The 20350-nt window shown below is 38.3% G+C and overlaps 1 protein-coding gene across 19 annotated transcripts in view; it reads left to right on the forward strand.

Annotated features, from left to right (window-relative positions):
* TENM3 (teneurin transmembrane protein 3) overlaps nucleotides 1–20350 on the forward strand; it is a 2726163-nt gene that overhangs the window by 2512020 nt on the left and 193793 nt on the right. For all 19 annotated transcript variants that reach the window (XM_074396661.1, XM_074396660.1, XM_074396665.1 and 16 more), the window contains one exon: nucleotides 11892–12129. In XM_074396661.1, coding sequence (XP_074252762.1) covers nucleotides 11892–12129 — 238 coding nt within the window. The remainder of the gene's footprint in view (nucleotides 1–11891; nucleotides 12130–20350) is intronic.

Raw genomic sequence — 20350 nt, forward strand, 5'->3', positions numbered from 1 at the left:
CTGTCTGAATGATTTTCTCACATCTCTTTTCCAATTTAATGGTACTCTGTATAATTGTGTCTACTATACCATTTAAACAATCCAATGAGATTTTAATTTAAATGGCTGCTCTTTTCCTATTTATAGACATTCTGCTTTTGTTAAAATGGCCTCTTATTTTTTCATAGCATCTGATTCTTATGTTTTAAATATTTTTTGGTCCTTAAACAATCTGAACATACTTAGAGTTTTGTCTGACGGTTATGCTTATCTGAAGTTTGGGGAAGATAAATTGAGGCTTTTTGTTTTGTCTGTAGACTGTAGCTGAAGGTAGATTGTTTCCTCTTAAAATTTGTAGTTTTAGACTATGAACTCATTGAAAGCAGGGTTTGATCATAGAAATCCTTTGTGACTGGGCTTGACAGCATGTTCTTTTAAGAATGTTTTGCAGCTGGGAATACAGTGGCTCACGCCTGTAATCTTAGCACTTTGAGAGGCCTAGGTGGGTGGATCACGAGTTTGAGGCCAGACTGACCAACATGGTGAAACCCCATCTCAACTAAAAATACAAAAAAATTACCCAGGCATGGTGGTGCGCACCTGTAATCCCAGCTGCTCAGGAGGATGAGGCAGGAGAATCACTTGAACCTGGGATGCAGAGGTTGCAATGAACCGAGATCGTGCCCCACTGCATGCCAGCTTGGGCGACCCAGCGAGACTGTCTCCAAAAAACAAAACAAAAACCGTTTGATTTGCTCTGCCAAGTGCCTCAGGCAGAAGCATTGCTGACACAAGACCACTTTTAATAATAATTTCTTGGCTTGGGGCTCCAGAACCATAATGATAGTTTAAGTTTCAGTCAAATACTCTAATCCCAGGGGGTCCAGGCTAACGGGTAAAATTTTCCTATCAGAAAACAAACAGGTGCTTTAAGACAACATAGCAAGATTTCTTATAGTTCCCTTTGCAGTGAGAAAATTTTTAAAGTTTCTTGTTTGAATGAGGGCGTAATACTCCAAGGGTCCAGGTGTTCTTAGTAGCAGTTGAGACTTGTCTAGTCTTCTTGTTCATTCAAGAGGTTGCAGAGGGCTGGGACAGTGATTCACACCTGCAATCTCAGCACTTTAGAGGCTGAGGTGGGAGGAACGTGAGCCCAGTTCTAGACAAGGCTGCACAACATAGTGAAAACCTGTCTCTATAAACAATACAAAAATTATCTAGGTTTGGTGGCACGTGACCAGTGATAGAGCGAAACTGTCTCAAAAAAAAAAAAAAAAAAAAAAAGGTTACAGAGACTGGCAGACCTCCTCAGGAAAGCTACAGTGCCAGCTACCTGTGTTTCATGTTTTTTCTCTCCCCTCTGCTTTTAGCTTATTCTTTCTTTCCAGTTCAGTTCATTAACCCAAAGTGTAAGTTTCACAGGTAGGCTGAGATTGTTGGCTTTTTGTTCATGGCTAGATCTTCAATGCCTAGAACAGAGCTTGGCATATAGTAAACACTCAAAAGTTTTTTGGATGAATTCATCCAAAAGGTGTTACATTTAACCCAACAATTCTGGGTGTTTTATATAGCAATGAAGTTGGCAGGTAGGTAATCTAGGTTGCCACATTGTCTGAAGTAGAAAGTACAGTAGAATCTTTAAAAAAAAAAAAAAAAAAAAAAAAAAAAGGAAGATCTAGATTTAGACTTTCATTATTTCTTCTAATTCTCAAAGAATGACCCTAAAAGATGCCAAAGCAAATTCTCACCAACACAGTAAATACAGTGAATCAGTTCATCTGTGTTTACTTAAGTAATATCTTCTAGGCAGTGGAAGTCTTCCTTTTATGTCTTCTTATTTATCACCAAGGTATTTCATACTGTTTCTTTTTTATTTTTGAGACGGAGTTTTGCTCTGTCACCAGGCTGGAATGCAAGGGCATGATCCCGGCTCACTGCAATTTCCGTTTTCCGGTTTCAGGCAATTCTGCCGCAGCCTCCCTAGTAGCTGGGATTACAGGCATGCACCACCATGCCCGGCTAATTTTTTGTATTTTTAGTAGAGACGGGTTTCACCATGTTGGCCAGGATGGTCTTGATCTCTTGTCCTCGTGATCCGCCCACCTCAGCCTCCAAAAGTGCTGGGATTACAGGCATGAGCCACCATGCCCGGTGCTGTGTCTTTTTATAAATAGTTTTACAATCAATTTGATGATGAAGGTCTTAAGAACAATAGTGTTTACTTATAGTGAAATTTCATTTGATTTACAGACAAGTAACAGATACTTACAGTGGTGAAAATTTTTACACAGTAGTGTATTTTAACCAACGGCTTACAAAAGTATTTAAATGGAAAACTCACTTTCAGACACTGGGCTTCTGTGAGAATTCTAGAAAAAATAATGAACTAGAGGAACTGGTTTATGTGAAAGTGATTTTCTAAGTAAAATGAGGTCTTTTTTCCAATTTTCATCATACCGTTTTAGGTGGTTATATTATTAATGTAATATTTGAGGGGCTAGAGTAGAAAAGGAATGGAAAAAACAAAACCTGAATACCTGTTTTTGTTTTAGGATGAGCTTCACAGACTTTGTAATGTGACTATAGGCACATATTTCCTTAACTGAAGTTTTCTCCATTTATAAGAAAAATTCTTGCTACCTAGTTTTTTTTCTTTCAGTGGGAAATAATGACTACTAAATGTCTGTAATATATGTGAGATTTTCTGGACAAAAGAGGCATTTTAATGGTAATTTACTGTTTTCAGTGTCATAAAAACTTTGAATTTATAATACGACCTTTCTAATAGCTCCTGAAATGTAACCAGATCAGGGAAGTGTGGTTACCTAAATATAGAAAATCAAGGAGAAGCAATTTCTGGAAAGCCACAGAGTTAGTTGATAATGAAATAAGAGATTAAGCTACACCAATAATTAGATTGGGATTTTCAAAATCAAAAGCTAACTCTTGTTTTGCCCTTGTACACATGGAAGATTCACTTGAGGATCTGGCCACTGTAGTTAAGAGAGTTGGGTGTAGTGGCACACTCCTGTAGTCCTAGTACTTTGGGAGGCTGAGGCAGGTGGGTTACCTTAGGTCAGGAGTTCGAGACCAACCTGTCCAACAGGGAGAAACCCTGTCCCTACTAAAATTATAAAAAAAAAAAATAGTTCAGGTGCAGTGGCTCACGCATATAATCCCAGCACTTTGGGAGGCCCAGGTGGGTGGATCATGAGGTCAGGAGATTGAGACCATCCTAGCCAACACAGTGAAACCCCATCTCTACTAAAAATACAAAAATTAGCTGTGCATGGCGGCACGTGCCTGTAATCCTACGTACTTGGGAGGCTGAGGCAGGAGAGTCACTTGAACCAGGGAGTCAGAGATTGTAATGAGCTGAGATCATGCCACTGCACTCCAGCCTGGTGATAGAGTGAGACTCTGTCTAAAAAAAAAAAAAAAAAAAAAAAAATTTAGCTGGGTGTGGTGGCGTACACCTGCAATCTCAACTACTTGGGAGGCTGAGGTAGGAGAATCGCTTGAACCTGGGAGGTGGAGGCTACAGTAAACCGAGATTGCACCACTGCCCTCCAGCCTGGGCCACAGAGCAAGACTTTTGTCTCAAAAAAGAAAAAAATCATATGATAGTAGAATATACAAAAACAAAAAGTTTCATACAGTTTTTTGTGGCGACTTGTGTTTAAGAAAGAGGTCAATTTTCAAGAAGACTTAAGTTTTGTTTGAGACAAGAGAAAGTAAAGATACAGCCAGGAAGTGATGGGAAAATGAATTTTAGGATACAGAAATGAAGACTTCAATCCCATCCTTGGCTAATCATCCGTTAAGTGTGTTAGGCTCCTTTTAAATATTTGTCAAGTTGAACAATTGAAAAGGAGCTGACAGAACCTGGTTTGTTATGTTTAGGGTCATTCTTCAAGGGTTAGAAGAAATAACCAAAGACTGAATCAAATTTTCACATTCTCTCTTTCTTCTGAGAGTCCAGTGTACTTTCTATTGTAGGCAATGTGGCAACCTAGATTACCTGACAACTCCCTTGCTATGTAAAACAATATGTGTATCATATTGTGAACTCTTTGAGGACCAAGACCAGGACATATTCATCTATTCCACTTGCTATCATTATTATTGAGGAGAAAGGAAGCCGCATGCTGATGAATGAATGCCCATTAGGTGTTTTGTATAATGGTGCTTCCAGGATCTCTCACAGTTTTGTGAAATTAAAACTGTTTCTGTTCTCTCTGTCTCTCTGTCTGTCTGCCGCCACCCAGTTTCTGTCTGTCCCTGTCTGCCTTCCTTCTTCTATCTCTCCATCTTCCTTTCTCCATCCCTGCATGCCTCCATTTGTCTTTTGATGACTGACTTTACTCAAACTGCTGTTATTCTAAATCGGTATCGCTGTCCGCCGTTAGCATCTATGTCCCTTCCAAATCAGGGTATTTGTTCCCTGAGGACAATGGGGAGACAGGCCACATGGAGATCCAGGGAAGGAGGGGAAGGAGAGCAGGGTGAAGGAAGTGGGTGGGACAGAGCTGTTGGGAGTCACTGCAGTGACACCTTTCCTACTGTGCACACCTGCTAAAAGCCAGTGCCAGCCCATTCTCCTCCTTTCCTCTCATCTCACACTCACCTTTTACTTCCTCCCACACAAACAGAGCACACACAAACAAATACAGACACACACTCACACAAAGATATTTTTATCTCACAGCAGGTATTACTTTCTTTCCCAGCTTTCCTGTCTGAAAGTCCATTTCCACTCTGCTCTCCGAAGACCACAGCCCAAGGCTGTAAACCAGGGAGGAGCTGGAGCTGAGTTGCACATAGCAGTGTGGGAGCTGCCAGCAGTAGCTTTTAGTCTAAAAAACAAAAATGAAGCCAGATGCATTGTTTTTTTTCTTGGCATGATTCTGTGGTCATACTAGCTAGGAAAAAGGAAAAGGTTACTCAGCCTAACTTCATAACTGTGAGATCAAATTCCTTCCTGTGTGAGAACTGGCAAGAGATTAGTTTTTTATTCTTATCACATGTCCTTTTTCCATATTTTTAATTTTAATTTTTTTTTTGTAGAGTCAGGGTCTTGCTATGTTGCTCAGGCTGGTCTTGAACTTGGGGCCTCATACAATTTTCCTGCATCAACCTCCCCAGTGATAGGATTATAGGCATGAACCACTGAGACTGGCCCTATGACATTTCTGATTGTAGTTTTCCTACCTCTTAAAGCAAACACTTTTTTGTATCTACAAAAAAAAAATTAAAAATTATCTGGGCATGGTGGCATACAGCTGTAGTCTCAGCTACTCAGGAAGCTGAGATGGATGGATCGCTTGACCCCAGGGGTCTGAAGCTATGGTGAGCTCTGATTGCACCACTGTACCTCAGCCTGGGCAACACAACAAGACCTGTCAATTAATTAATTAATTAATTAAGCAAACATATTTCCTCTTCAGATGTATTTGCTTGTGTGTTCTTACTTCTGGCGACCGCGGTATTAATTACTGACAAGGCTCTTCAGTTATTTTGTTTTTCCTCATGATGTTCTGCCCTTGTTAATTCCATGTTTGTTTGTTGTTGTTTCTTCCAAGACAGAGTCTTGCTCTTTTGTCCAGACTGGAGTGCAGTGGTGTGATCTCGGCTCACTGTGACTTCCACCTCCTGGGTTCAAGCAGTTCTGTCACAGCCTCCTGAGTAGCTGGGGTTACAGGTGCACACCACCATGCCCAGCTAATTTTTGTATTCAGTAGAGATGGGGTTTCACCATGTTGGCCAGGCAGATCTCAAACTACTGACCTCATGATCTGCCCACCTCAGCCTCCCAAAGTGCTGTGACTGCAGGCGTGAGCCACCATACCCAGCCTCTTCCCTGTTCTTAATCATAGTTTCCAGCCGGGCATTCACTGCAATCCACCCTGGACTGTGGACAAGACTCCATCTCAAAAATAAAATTAAAATTAAAAATAAATCATAATTTCCATTTGACACTTACTTTTATGTCAGGCACTGTGTTTTTTTTAGATCCTTTAAACAATCACTGTCAGTGAGGCTCAGAGAGATTAAGTAATTTATGTAAGAAAATATCCCATGGAAAGTAAATATCCCATATTCATTGTCATATGTCTCAATGGCACCTCTCATAATAGCAGAGTTGCTATCTGGGGAGTGACCAGCAGTTTCTCTTCTCCATTCAGAGTTCCGTGAATAGGCCTCACATTTGCTTGGAATTGGGGTCCTGTAAGCTGCTTACACGGTGATCTGCCCTTTATCCAATAGCTCCTAGCATTTTCCTGGTATGGTAGTCAACCTACTTTATTTAGCGTATACCACGATTCAGGTTCTTAACCCATGCTAGCAAGTCTAACATGGGAACAGACTGCCTTCAATGGCGCTGTTGAAGAGCTAAGTTCTTTGATGGTAAAGGGAGGAGCAGAATGACTGCAGTCTTCAGTATATCACTATCTAATCGCTATGATTAATGTGAGTTTTAAAAAAAAAACTTATATAAATTTCATTCACCATATTAAAAACATGCAACTGTTTTACAAAAAATCTGATATGAATTTCATTCAACGTATTAAATAAAAACATGCAACTGAAGTTATATGAGCAATAAGGACCTTGATAAAGGAAAGGCAGGTGGAAAGAAAGACTGAACTTTATAATAAAGGCGCTGGTTGGGTATGATGTGTAATTTCTCATGACCATCGTACCAAGAATATAATTTTCGGAAAGGTATAGAGGAATATTTTGAAAAAATAATCTACACCTTTTCTAAAATATCTAGAACATTGCTAATCATACGCTTAAAAAATTAATTAAAGGAAGACATTATGTTTGGTAAAATAAAATTTTTTAGATTATTATATTTTATATTTTATATATTGTATACTTTATATAATCTTTATATTATTCACATACCTTAAAAGGTAGATTTAAAATATCAGAACATTTGTTAAAGTTCCAAAGAAATATTCCTAAAATCCAGCCTTTGGGGTGGGTGGCATGGTTCCTTGCTTGAATGAGATGACCCATTAAGGTGCTATTGTTATATAAATGTCATCAATCAATCAGCATATTCTTGAGAGTCCCTAAAGTACAGTGCTTAGTGAAAGTACCAGAAAATCCAAAGAAATTTAAGTTAGAGTCCTTTCAGGATCTAAGCGTTAAGTTGGGGAAATATGACATGTTTACAAATTACCTTACAATTAAAGGCAATATGGACAAGCTCAACTTTTTACTACTTCCCCACTCTCTCATTGAATTCTTCACAAATAGTCATTCTATTTGTATGTATTTATTGAGTTTATTTATTGTCTGTCTTTGTGTGGTCCTTGGAGCTCAAAGGTGAATCGCATGTGAATCCTGCCCGTGGGGCGCTGAGCAGGGGACATGAGCTCTACAGCATTAAATCTAGCGCAGAGGAAAGCGAATAGAGCCATGAAAAGTGGACAGATAAAATAAGGAGACTCAAAGGAGGGATAAATGATTTCTACCTGGAGAAAACAGAGGTGGTGTACTTCAAGATCTTGAAGTAATTTGGATTTTGAGACAGAAAGATGGAGGAAAATGTCTTTCCAGAAAGAAGCGACTGTGCCTAAGTGGAAAGGTGTGAGGCATGGAGTGGCTACAGCAGGCTTGGCTAGAACAAGGGATACATGGCGAGGATACACGAGGGAGAGTCTGCAATAACATATTTTACGATATCCATGATCAAATACAACATTCAGCTTTAGAGTTCATTTTAACTTGGATAGGTACTGGAAAACCATTTGGAGTTTTCTCAGAGTAAATCGACATGTTCAGAGGCATATTGCAGGAATATCGAACCTGGTGACTGTGTGAGGTCTGATTGTCCCATATATAACTCAAAGCCATTATATCCAGAATGTTTTTTCAGTCTGTATACCCATCAATTTGTCTAAAGTGAAAGGAAGCGGTGGCTGTTCTGGTTGTTCTTCTGTGGATCTGCCCACCTGTGTTAGATTCTTAAAACACTTTTGTAGTCTCCAAGTCTAGACCCTATTCTTTTTCCCTGTGACCATTTTGAACCTTGGTCATAAAAATTTCCCTGGATATTCAATTGTTCTTCATGTGAAGACTTAAAAAGAGCAAACAGTGCCTGTAATCTCACTACTTTGGGAGGCCACAGCGGGAGGATTGCTTGAGCCCAGGAGTTCAAGACTGGCCTGGGAAACAGAGGGAAACCCCATCTCTACAAAATTATATTTTAAAAAATTAGCCAGATGTGGTGGCACATGTCTATAGTTGCAGCTACTTGGGGGGACTGAGGCAGGAGGATCACTTGAGTTGGGAGGTCAAGGCTGCAGTGAGCTGTAGTCGCAGCACTGCACTCTAGCCCAGAGAACAGAGCAAGACCTTGTCTAAAAAACAAAAAAAGCAAGTTAAAAAGAAAATGTTCTCTCTATTTTCAGTAACAGAAATAAACTGAAAAATAGTAATGTTTTTTCATGAGCAAATTTTTTTATCTTAAAAATACCCTGAATCATACAACTGATCTTATTTCCCTCTTTGTGTTGGCAAGTAGATTATTTAAAGCCAGATTTGTGTTCCTTTTTAAAATGTATAGTACTATACGGTAGGCATTTTGTCCACTAACCTTAAATCTGGCTTTATCATATCTTTCCCACTTTTATTTTTACTGTATTCTGTCTTTGTTTTTGGCAGTATTGAACTTTATCTTACTATACTTTGTATACTTATTCTATCTTGAGTAAATTGGTACAGATAAATACATACTCCAACTACTTCTTATGTTTTCTAAGCCCAAATCTGTAGACCTAGCATTGACCCTAACTAAATCCTTGGATTTAGCTTCTGTCTGTGGTCTGCTGCAGAATTTAAATTTCTGGCCTGGCCAGGCCAGGCACAGCGACTCGTGCCTGTAATCCCCACACCTTCAGAGGCCAAAGTGGGAGGATCACTTGAACCCAGGAGTTCGAGACCAGTCTGGGCAACAGGGTGAGACCTCGTCTCTACAAAAAATTTAAAAATTAGCCAATGAGACAGGTCGTGCGTGTGGTCCCAGCTTCTCAGGAAGCTGAGGTGGGAAGATCTTCTTGAGCCTGGGAGGTCAAGGCTGCAGTGAGCTGTGATTGTGTCATTGTACTCCAGCCTGGTCAACAGAGCAAAACCCTGGATCAATAAATAATTTAAAAATTTCTGGCCATCCACCCTATATCATTCAGACTTTGCATGTATTCTCTTCCACCAAATTTTGAACCTAGCTTTCATCACCTAGACTCGTTTTATTGGTAGGCCTCCTGGTCAGCTCAAGAGATGCTAGCAAACACAGCACACTGCTGCACTGGCCTGGGTAGACCATTGGCAAGAGCATGGATCCTTGCTGTGTGGTGTCTTGTGTACTGTAAGTTCTCAGAAGACACTTGCAAAATGAAGACATGTACCTAGGGAAAGCCACAGCAGCATATTTTTGCCTTAATGGAAGTTTTTCCCAGTGGTTATGTTTTTATTTATTTTAGGAATAAGAATTCTAAATTCAACATATTGAAACATGATGATAATGGATCTTAAAATAATTTCACTTTCAGTAACAGTGTTCGTGTCCATAATGCTTTATTTTACCATTTACACAGTGCTTTCATCTATGACTGACTTAGCAGATTCCTGGAACATAAAGGCTAGAAAATGTATTTGGGATGAATGGCTAAGTGCATGATGAATAAATGAGTAAGTGAGTGCATTTTATTGAATCCTTACAATTGCACTAAGACCCGGATGGGGCAATAGTATTTCTCACATTACAGGTGAGAAAACTGAGGTTTACTATCATGATGTCTGACAGAATCAGTACTTAAATTTAAAATTACAACTTCTAATGTTCTGCTCTTTACTTAGTGTATTATCTAATATATAATTTCTTCTATATAACATGGCACCATGGAGTCATCTGACACATACCTGTGCTTCTTTTTAGGCAGAGTCTTTTTACTTTCTCCTTGGAAACATTTTTCCCTGTTCTCTCTTTGTTCCTATTCCATTGACACCAACCTAGTCTAGGCTCTCATAACTATAGCTTGTTTCAGTCATGCTATCAGCAGCTTCTTGAAATATACCTGAAAGACATCCATAGAGATTCTATGCATATACCCTGATGCTAAGGAAGACAACTTAATTATACGAAACATGAATAATAAATCTTTTATGAATTTTAAACTGTTAGTTTCTTTTTTTCTAACACACTGACAATTGTATGTGCCTTTCCCTCAAAAGCATATTTCGGTCTGAGATTTAGACAATTATAATGTTTCGTGAACATGAAAGCAATAAACCAAGAAGGATTTCTGCAGTTTCTGGCATGGGAAATTTCAAGAATAGAGGCTCTTTCTATTGAAGAATAGAGGCTTTTTTAAAGAATGGAGAGTTTCTGTTCTTGAAGTTCCCTCATATCAGAAACTCCAAGGAAGTAGCAGTATTTTCATATATTTAGGTATTATCTCTGTCTCTCATTACAAGAGTGAGAAGTTATTCATTTTAAAATCATATGATATGGAATGTTAGGGACCATTAGAAACATGTAATATTACTGATGTTATATGCTATAAGAGGAGTTATTTTTATCATTGTACACTGTAAAGAAGTTTGATAATATATATTAAAACAATTACATATTATGTATTTGTTTCATGCAGCTTGAGTTACAATGTTAAACTGTGTTATTTGGCTTAACAATCACTGCTGGAGTTCACATTGTAAATGAAAGGTAGTCCTTGTGTTTCTTATTCTCTTTTAATACATGCATTTATATTAATAGCATGATTTAATACATCACTTTAAAAATATATTGCATTTTGAACTTCATTTAGTCAAAAATTGACATATGTGTGGAACCATAATCAGTTCAGCATTAAATTCAGGAGTCATCTATCTGTTTGGCAAAATGTAGTCTTTGTAAATTCTAGCATTTCCAGAACTAAGTAATGAGATGGAATAGTAGGTCTCAGATGTTACATTAATTTGTGAATTTTGACTTATGACTTACTAGCTTCACGGAATTTTTTAGCACTTACGACACAGCATAGTGTTTATGTTTTGAAATTGCCAGACTCTTTATGATTCTTGTTTAAAACAAAAATATTTGTACCACTGACATAGTGGCATGAGTCTATCTGGTCACCTATGACTTACTTCAGAATGTAGTTATACTGCATACTGTGAAATTGGAAAATCTGTTCTGTGTGTGTTCTAATGGATGTGACGGTCATTAAGTATATGAGTCTTCTGACGTTGTAATCAGATGTGATTCAGTCTGTTAAGTACCCATGAAACAACATCTGCTTCACAGAGTGACCTTCTGCTAAAGAATACTTAGCGTCTATTAGTAGATCATAGTGCAGATCTGCCTTATTTGAAATGCACTAAACTAGAGTAGTCTACTGCTGTTTAGCAAGTAGCTTGTAATAATTTATTGCAGTTAAATAAAGCTTAAAAAAAACTCCATTAAATAATTATAGGGATTATATGCATTTCAAAAACCTTTGTGTTCTACTGAAATTACCCATTAATTTCAGGGTTGGTTTGTTAAAAAAAAAAAAAAGGCTGAAATCTAAAGGCACATTAGGGGAGCTGTCAGATGCTGTTTTCTGTAGGTGTTAATAAAACCAGATGAAAAAAAATCTGAAACAAATTAAAACCAAAAGCAATTTTGCCATCTGTTGTATATTAATTAGAACTTTGTGTATCAAGGGTAAACTTGCTCTTAGAGAATGTCACTGAACACCCGCTTAATAGAATAATATGCAAATTTATTAGGTTATGGATTTATGTGCCGTTTTTAATTCTAATTCATTTGCAGTGGATCCCCGAGAAATTGGTAGGGTGTATATACATAGATACATACATGTATGTAATGCATTTTCTTTTCTTTCTTTTTTTTTCAGAGCAACCTGCAAACAATCAAGGCCAGTCTACCCTGCAGCCCTTGCCGCCTTCCCATAAGCAGCACTCCGCACAGCATCATCCATCCATCACTTCTCTCAACAGAAACTCCCTGACCAATAGAAGGAACCAGAGTCCGGCCCCGCCGGCTGCTTTGCCCGCCGAGCTGCAAACCACACCCGAGTCCGTCCAGCTGCAGGACAGCTGGGTCCTTGGCAGTAATGTACCACTGGAAAGCAGGTAACATCTAAAATTTAAAAATAAGCTAGCCCAACCCTTTTCTCACCAAGAGGAATTTACTATGCTTGTATATTCTGGTGTGGTATTTTGGGATTTGTGTTGTTGTTGTTTTTATGGGGTTTTTTTGTTTTTTTTTTGTTTTTGTTTTTTTTTTGCTTCTCTAAGAAGCAGTTCCAGATTGTTGTGATTTTTTTAGTTCCTGTGTCAGTGAACATGGCCATTCTTTCTACATATTTTGTTCCCTACAAGAGATAAGAATAAATTACTTCAGTGAAACTCTTCCTTACCACTGTTTTTATTTTTTCTTATCTTCAAATTATCATCAGGCATGTGGAGAAAAGGACAGAGATGTAACATGTTATTCTCAGTTGCATGTAGCTTGATTCAGTGGAATGTCTAGCATCTTCTTGGTTCTAGAGTTCTGTACTTTCTCAGACTATACTTTGTTCATTACATCAGGTAATCATAGCTGAGCCCCAGGTGTAACACTTAAGCACAAATCAAATGACAATTTGTTAAGGATATTGTAGTTTCTTGCAGGACAAAGGAGACAGGACCTACTCTCTAAAGTTCCTTGCAGGATTATTTCCTAAGACAATCCATTCATCCCTACACAGTTCTGCTAGGAAATTTTTCCTTTCAATGAACTGAAATCTCCATCCCTGAAACTCCTATCCTCTGACTGTAATCGTACAATTATCAGTCTGTAACTATACAAAACAATTTTGCCCTCATTCAGAGATGATGGCCCATGGGCTTCTTAGTCTTCCATAGGCGTCAGCAGTTTAATGGTCCATCTCTGTACACATAGCAGTGTTTCAGTGAGGTTCAAAGTTATGACTTCTTGCAAAGGCTGGCTGACAGGTGGTAATCTGCTCATACGAAAGTGTAGATTAGCAAAAGCTGTTTTGACCTAATCCATTTCATTATTCAGGATCTGGCATATAAAATTCTGCCGTCTTTCTTTGGACAGAACCTTAACAGTCACTGTCTCCTTTGTAATTATGTATTGCACAACCCAGGGCGGTGTCTTACCTTATTGGTCTTCTGACAGCAGCTTTGCAGCGAGGTTCCCCCAACATTCCTCTTACCCTTTATTTCTTCTTTACCCTAAGGTTTCCATTAGGCTCACATAAAAGGAGTTATCACCGTAGAAAAGCCAGAAAATAACAGAGTTCTGGACCCCTTGAGAGACTGTCCCCCAAAATGCCCTGCCCTAGAGCTTATGGTTAACATTAGGAAATAAATTACCTTCTAGGTGAAGAAACTGTCTCACGATGAATAAATTGCTGTTTCTCACCATTTGGTGTATGATCTCAACCCATTCTGCCTTGAGGATGAGCTAACAGGAGGTCCACACAGTTGGCTGTCAACAATAAAAGTCTTCCTGTCTTTTCTTTTACTCTTGACCTAAGAACAAGGTTCTAAAGAACTCTTATCTTTTTATCCATAATCAGCCACAAGTAGTTGAGTTTTATTGTTTCTTTTGCATTATTGAACATTCTTCTGGGAGAAATTAGGAAGAGAAAGAACAGGAAACATAGGCAAACAGCTGATTTCTCTTCACTTAAGACACAGAGTCATGTATTCGGATTTTTTTTTTCCCTGAGGTTATTGGCACAGAGCTAAATTTACCCAGTGTAATTAATTAGCACACACTGAACAACTAATCAACACTGATTCACTATTGTCATTTGGAAAAATTTTATTAGGAAAAAAGTAATTTTCCAGTTGAGTCATCAAATTGAATATGGATAATTGCATTGTAGTTGACAATAATTGTCTTGACAAATATTTGTGAAATATGTCAAGTTAAATCCTCAGAAACGTGTTTAATTTTAGTGATGTTATAAAACACAAAAGCCTCAAAAACTGTCAGTAGGAGAGTTAGCATTCCATGAAACCATGTCTTACAGTGAATTTGGAATAATTTTGAGAACAGTTAAGATGTGTTCTTGTTATTCGTCTTAATGCACTGGAAATTTTGATTGATGAGACTTTAAAGAAAGAAAGTAGTTGGTTAGAAGAAAATCCACTGTAGCCATATGTGAAATTGTAGCTGATTTCTCCATATTCAGGTCATATTAGAAATCACTCCCAGGGTGAGTAGTTACTGAGATTTTCTTCCATTTCAAAGTAATGCCATTAATGAATCATTAATGGAATTGATATTATGTAGTTCTGTGGATTAACATGGGGAGGAAGTCATCCAGCTGATGAGGTCTCACTGATAAATATACAGAATAATTACTCTAAAAAAATTGCAATTATGCTAACAAATTTTAATCTGCAGTATAGTTTTGTTGTTTTCTCGTTATCCAAAGTTCACATCTTACAGTGTTGCTAATCAAAAGAAATGATATTTCAACTTGCAGTACTCAGTGAGTCATCCTAAGCAGTGATGTGAAAATCTCACACTGTACTCACATAGTACTACTGTGGTTTCTTTAATAGTCTCACTTGGTTGGAACTCTGGAGGTGAAGAACCAGTCTTATTTATCATTGATTTTTCCTTTTTTAGTTAAGGTTCCCTATTGAGTATGCTTCTCAGACTCAGTTTCAGCTATATTAACAACTTTATCCAGACTTGCGTCTGCCTTTAACTATATTTTAATCTAGTGTATTGTTTCATCTTTGGCAATTATTTCAATTGAAATAGATAACTGATTTTGCTAATTCTCACTTTTTCTGACACTGCTACTTAAAGGTTATAAGCTGTGAAGTATAAAATTCAGTTATGTACAAATAAGAATCTATGTATTTTTCTCCTAATTTCCCCCCTTTTCTCTTTTCAGCACAAGTTGATAGTAATTGGTTACAAAATGGCATGTAATAACACTTGACAATCTCAGTGATTTGTAGACTTACAGTTGATGTGAAATTGCTGGAAAAGGCATAAAAGGATTTTCTACCTTGTCCTATATATTTCAGTATAGCTTTCATTTTGATTACTCAAAAGCATTTTTTTCACCAGGCTTCCATAAAAATGTTTATTTCCATACTCTAATGAATTTAACATTTGCTCCTGCTGGAGACAATCAATATTATTGTGTACTGTACATTTCTACTCAGTAAATAGAGTAGTTCAGGTCTGTAATCGCGAGTGACTTTCAGGTCTCCTAGAGTCACATTGAGATCCAAAAAGCATTTGCAGTTCATAAGCATCTCCTTATTATTTCATTATTTCCTATTAACAATCAGCCCCTATGTATAATACCAAGTACTTGCTAACGATTTTCCTGAAAATTCCCTTTCTTTGAGCTCACTATTTGTTCTACTTTGGATCATTCACTTTTAGGGCACTGGAGAGCCTATAGCTCGCCGTTTGTTTATTTTATACTTCAGCTGCTTCAGTCTGTAATAATAGCTGCTACAAGAATACAGAGCAGCTGAGGAAAAGCTTAGAATTGGCCCAGTGCAGCAACTTAAAGGTATAGTACAGTAATGCTCATTGAGAACCTCTGTCCGTCAACAACTGTAACGTTAATTGCCTGCATGTTCCTCATTTATATACATAAAGTAGCTTCATAGTTACCTATTAGATGTTAACAAAACGGTTCATTTGTAGCCATTTAATAAAAGATTTATTAAAGTCTTGTTTTATTATGAAGCCTACTTTGGCATTGATAGTTCATTAGTTATGTTCCCATAGCTTTTTACCTTCTAGTTCAGTAATGCCTTGCTAATTATTAATGTATGAAATTGCATATTAAATTGCCTCTTTATTAGTGAATTTTTAATTTCAATATTGAGATGTCTTGAGCTGCATTAATGTGAGATCAGTTGTTAACATAGTTTAAAAAAAAAAGAATACCCAAACAGAACTACTGTTTACTCAACTAAGATATTATACTTTTTTCCCTTTTTGTCTTCTTAAAAATGGTTGTAGGGAAAGTGAAAACAGTCGTACAAACAGCGGGTCTGAGTCAGCCTTGCTGACTTGTGCTGCATCCTATGTGTGGTAGCTTTTCTGCAGCAGAGGAAACATTTCCCAGCTGAAGAATTGTACCTCTACCTACTACTTACTGATAACTACTAGTATTAGTGAGGTAGTAGGTAGCGGAATCCTCCATAATTAAAAATACAGCTTCAAGTAAAATATGCCTGGGAAGGTAGCCCAGTGACTTAAGTTGACTGACTGTTGCTGATGCCATATGCTTTTGTGAAAGATAGCTTGGGGAGACACAAGGGTGCCTGTGGGGAAAGCGAGTATTCCTGAATGTGGAAAAGAGGTCTAAATATGAAGAACCTAAGGTTATGAACAAAACTTTCAAAATTGGACCTGGCCCAAGCTAGGAAATTCTTAAGTTTCACCATCATCATTTATTCAAAAAAAAAAACAGTAAAGTCAACTGAAATTCTACACTAGTGAATAGTAAAAAATCACTTAGATTCTAAGTCTCTTAAAATTTGGCACCTTTTATAACTTAACAGTATTTCTTAAAAGGACTAGGAAGGGATATTGTTCATTGTGAGAACAGGAAGAAACATGAAGACAGAGTACAGTGTACCAGGATTTGCTGTGTGCTGTTAATATTTAAGGCGTTTTTCAAGTCCTGGCTAAAAGAACCTTTGTCTCAGAGAGAGGAGGAGAATTGAGGAAGCTGTTGTAAGCATAACTCAGTGCCTAAGCCCTGTGGTGACCATGTAGTTCATTATTAAAGCCAGGACACTTGCAGAGAAGGGGCAATGTCAGCAGGTACCCTGGAACTGCAGTACAAACTAATGCCATCCCAGGCAAAGAGGGACGTATGATTACCATACTAAGTTTCTTTCCAAGAGTAAAATCAATTTTTTTTAGATTTCTTTTTTTTTGGTTTGGTTTTGTTTTTTGTTTTTGAGATGGATTCTCGCTGTGTCGCCAGGCTGCAGTGCAGTGGCGTGATCTTGTCTCACTGTGACCTCCATCTCCCAGGTTCAAGCAATTATCTTGCCTCAGCCTTCCCAGTAGCTGAGACTACTGGCACATGCCATCACATCCAGCTAATTTTTTGTATTTTTAGTAGAGATGGGGTTTCAACCATGTTGACCAGAATGGTCTCAATCTCTTGACCTCATGATCTGCCCACCTCAGCCTCCCAAAGTGCTGGGATTACAGGTGTGAGCCACTGTGCCCAGCCAAGTAAAGTTAATTTTAAGTCCACATTCTCTTATGTCTTAGAAAAGAATAAGAAATCAAATGAGAAAGGCAGGTAGAATGCAGGAATGGCTCCAGACTTGAACTTTTCTAGTAGTTTCTATTGCTAACTTATAGTAAATACTTAAACTTTTATTGACCCCTTCACAGAAAAAGCTTCTGTTGGCCTCCAAAATAATACATAAAATATTTGTCTTAATTTTCTTCTCACAATATCAAGAGAACAAGAGGTAGCAGGCCAGGTGCAGTGGCTCACGCCTATAATCCCAGCACTTTGAGAGGCCAAGGCAGACGGATCACCTGAGGTCAGGAGTTCGAGACCAGCCTGGCCAACATGGTGAAACTCCGTCTCTACTAAAAATACAAAAATTCGCTGGGCAGGGTGGTAGGTGCCTGTAATCCCAGCTACCTGGGAGGCTGAGGCGAGAGAATTGCTTGAACTTGGGAGGCAGAGGTTGCAGTGAGCCAAGATGGCGCGGCTGCACTCCAGCCTGGACAACAGAGTGAGATTCTGTCTAGAGAAAAAAAAAAAAAAAGAGGTAGGATATATTGAAGACAGCGTATTGAATGAAATTTTATTTAAGAAGTTCGAAGGCGAATCTGTATTCGGTAAAATGTAAAACAAATGTGAAATGTGATCTTGAATTTACTCAAAGAATGAACATTCCTGTGTCTCCAACAGCATTACAGTTTGGGTTTCTGAAACTGTTCTCTTAGACTGAAGTAGAGGCTTCATTCTAAGAAAGTTTGAGATAAAGATTTAAAGATGGTTATTAAGATAAGTGAGAGTAAAAGCATGATTTTTTAAAATGTGAGATTATTAACCACTTATAATGCTATAGCCTCAACTTGATTGTTTAGTGGGCATCATGCCAATAATTAAAATGCAAAAGAAGGCTCTAGATCAACAGTAGCTCTAAAATGAAGGTCATTCTCAGGAGTTAGTATTGATATATATTCTAATTAAAACCTAGCGGATATAGTAGGGATACAAATCACAGTTTAGCATTCTGAGAAAAGCATATGCTTTGGAGACCTGGTTTTTAATCCTGCATTTACCATTTTCACTATCTGTGTAATCATCTGTGCATAGTTAAATGTGAGGTCAATTTCCAATGCAATAATAATATCTACTCAAAATAATTAGTGAATGTGAAATGAAATCATGTAAACAGAGCACCTGGAACATGATGGTGGCTCCATCAGCGTTTTTAAAATAATGACCAAATAGTAAAGCAACAATTGTGAAGGGCCCCTTATTAGTTAATACCTTTCGTCATAAAGTAGCTCTCATCTCTCCAAACAATAAGGAAGGCATTTGTCCTAACCAGGTTATTTTTGTCTAATTTATCTGTATGTGTTAGGTAGGCTAAACATAGAATGAAACCATGGTTAATTTTATTAGATTAAAATCTCATGGTTTTCTCACTATTCCTGTCACTTAACAAAAAGTAGGTGGATTTTTGTAGGTAGGAACCCCAAGTCTGTTAATTTTGTTCTTGAGAAGAAAAAAAAGAATCTTCAAATAATAATGAAAGACAACTATTCATATCCTTGAAACATTTAATTAACTGAAGTAATAAATGTTTGGAGTGAATCAATAAAAGCCTTGATAGATGCCTTGTCTCCACATCACTCAGAAGTGAGACCCTAGTTTTATTTAAGGTATTGAATGCTTTAGAATCTTTTGTGCATGATAAAGGTACTGTACAATAGAGTGGGAGTGTTATTTTGTTTGATTGGAGTGAGCCAGTTTCTTTTTAATAGCAATTAAGACACTAAGAAAGTATGCATTAATCATTTGCTATAGGCCTTAAGTGATACTGAAAGCATAATTTCAATAAATTGCAAATAGTACATATTCTGATAATGTTTGGTTTTGGATAGCCATAATCTATATAAAATATTCACACATGATCATGTTAATTTTCATGCAACCTATGGAAAGGAATTCTTAATTACTTCTAACACGTTTCGAGTCACATTTTTTTGAACACGAACAGTGTAAAAGATAATCTGTGCCTTTACTCTGGTCCTGGTCGGTGATTGTGATTTAGCCATTCTCTTCATCTGAAAATGACCTATCATTCTCAAGCATTACTCTTCCTCTTCAGCAACAGTGTTGTGAGGCTTTTTAAAAATCCTCTGACCGTTCACTAGTATTGTCTGTGAAAGTACCTTCAGTCCACTTTACTTGGTGTGTGTGTATGTATTTGTACATAATGTATGCATACATGTTTTATATGTACTTGACATTGTTGCTACCTGATTTTATTTTTTCCTGGAATCAATTTGTATTCAATTTTTTAAAAGATTTTATTTATTGATTGATATTTTTGTGAGACAGGGCCTTGCTCTGTCACCCAGGCTGGAGTGCGTTGGTGCAATCAGGGCTCCCAGCAGTCTTGACCTGCCATCCCAGGTTTAAGCCATCCTTCTGCCTCAGCCTCCTCAGTAGCATGGACTACAGGCGTGGCGCAGCACTCAGATAATTTCTTAATTTTTTAATTATTTATTTATTTGTCTACTGACTGCTTGGAGTTTATTTTCCAAGTGGTGCAAGGTGAAAAGTTGCAGGTGTCAGGAGAGCTTGCGTGCCCTGGGACAGTGAGGAAGGCTGCCTCCTTTTTGGTGTTGGCCGTGTTGATGTAAAAGAGCACCCTGCTTGACCGCTTGCTGTGGCCCCCTGGTGTACAGGGTCTGAGGGAGGGTCTCTGGCCCCCTAGCGCCTCTGCAGGCCCTAGCCTGGGCATGGCTGCTCAGGTCAGGGCTGGGGCCCAACATTGGCTTTGCTGGACAGGCCATCAGACTGCCTCCTGGGACATCCCAAGCCAGGCCACAGGCGGTCCTGCTGCAGGGGACCTAGGAGGCCCTGGGTGCTCTGTGGACCATAAAAATACTGTGGTCATAAAAGAAGCTCACTCACCAGTGACCCAGGTCAGCGAGGGGCTCAGGGGTGGCTTCCCTACGGCACTGGGTGCTGCTACAGGAGCTGCTGCTGGAAGTGGAACCCAGTGGCGCAGGGAGTAGCCATGGGTGGCCCCAAGGAAGAGGCTGGAGGGACTGGAGGGGATGGCCTGTGTT

The sequence above is a fragment of the Saimiri boliviensis genome, chromosome 3 (assembly GCF_048565385.1).
Source record: "Saimiri boliviensis isolate mSaiBol1 chromosome 3, mSaiBol1.pri, whole genome shotgun sequence".
In the NCBI taxonomy this organism is placed as follows: Eukaryota; Metazoa; Chordata; class Mammalia; order Primates; family Cebidae; genus Saimiri; species Saimiri boliviensis.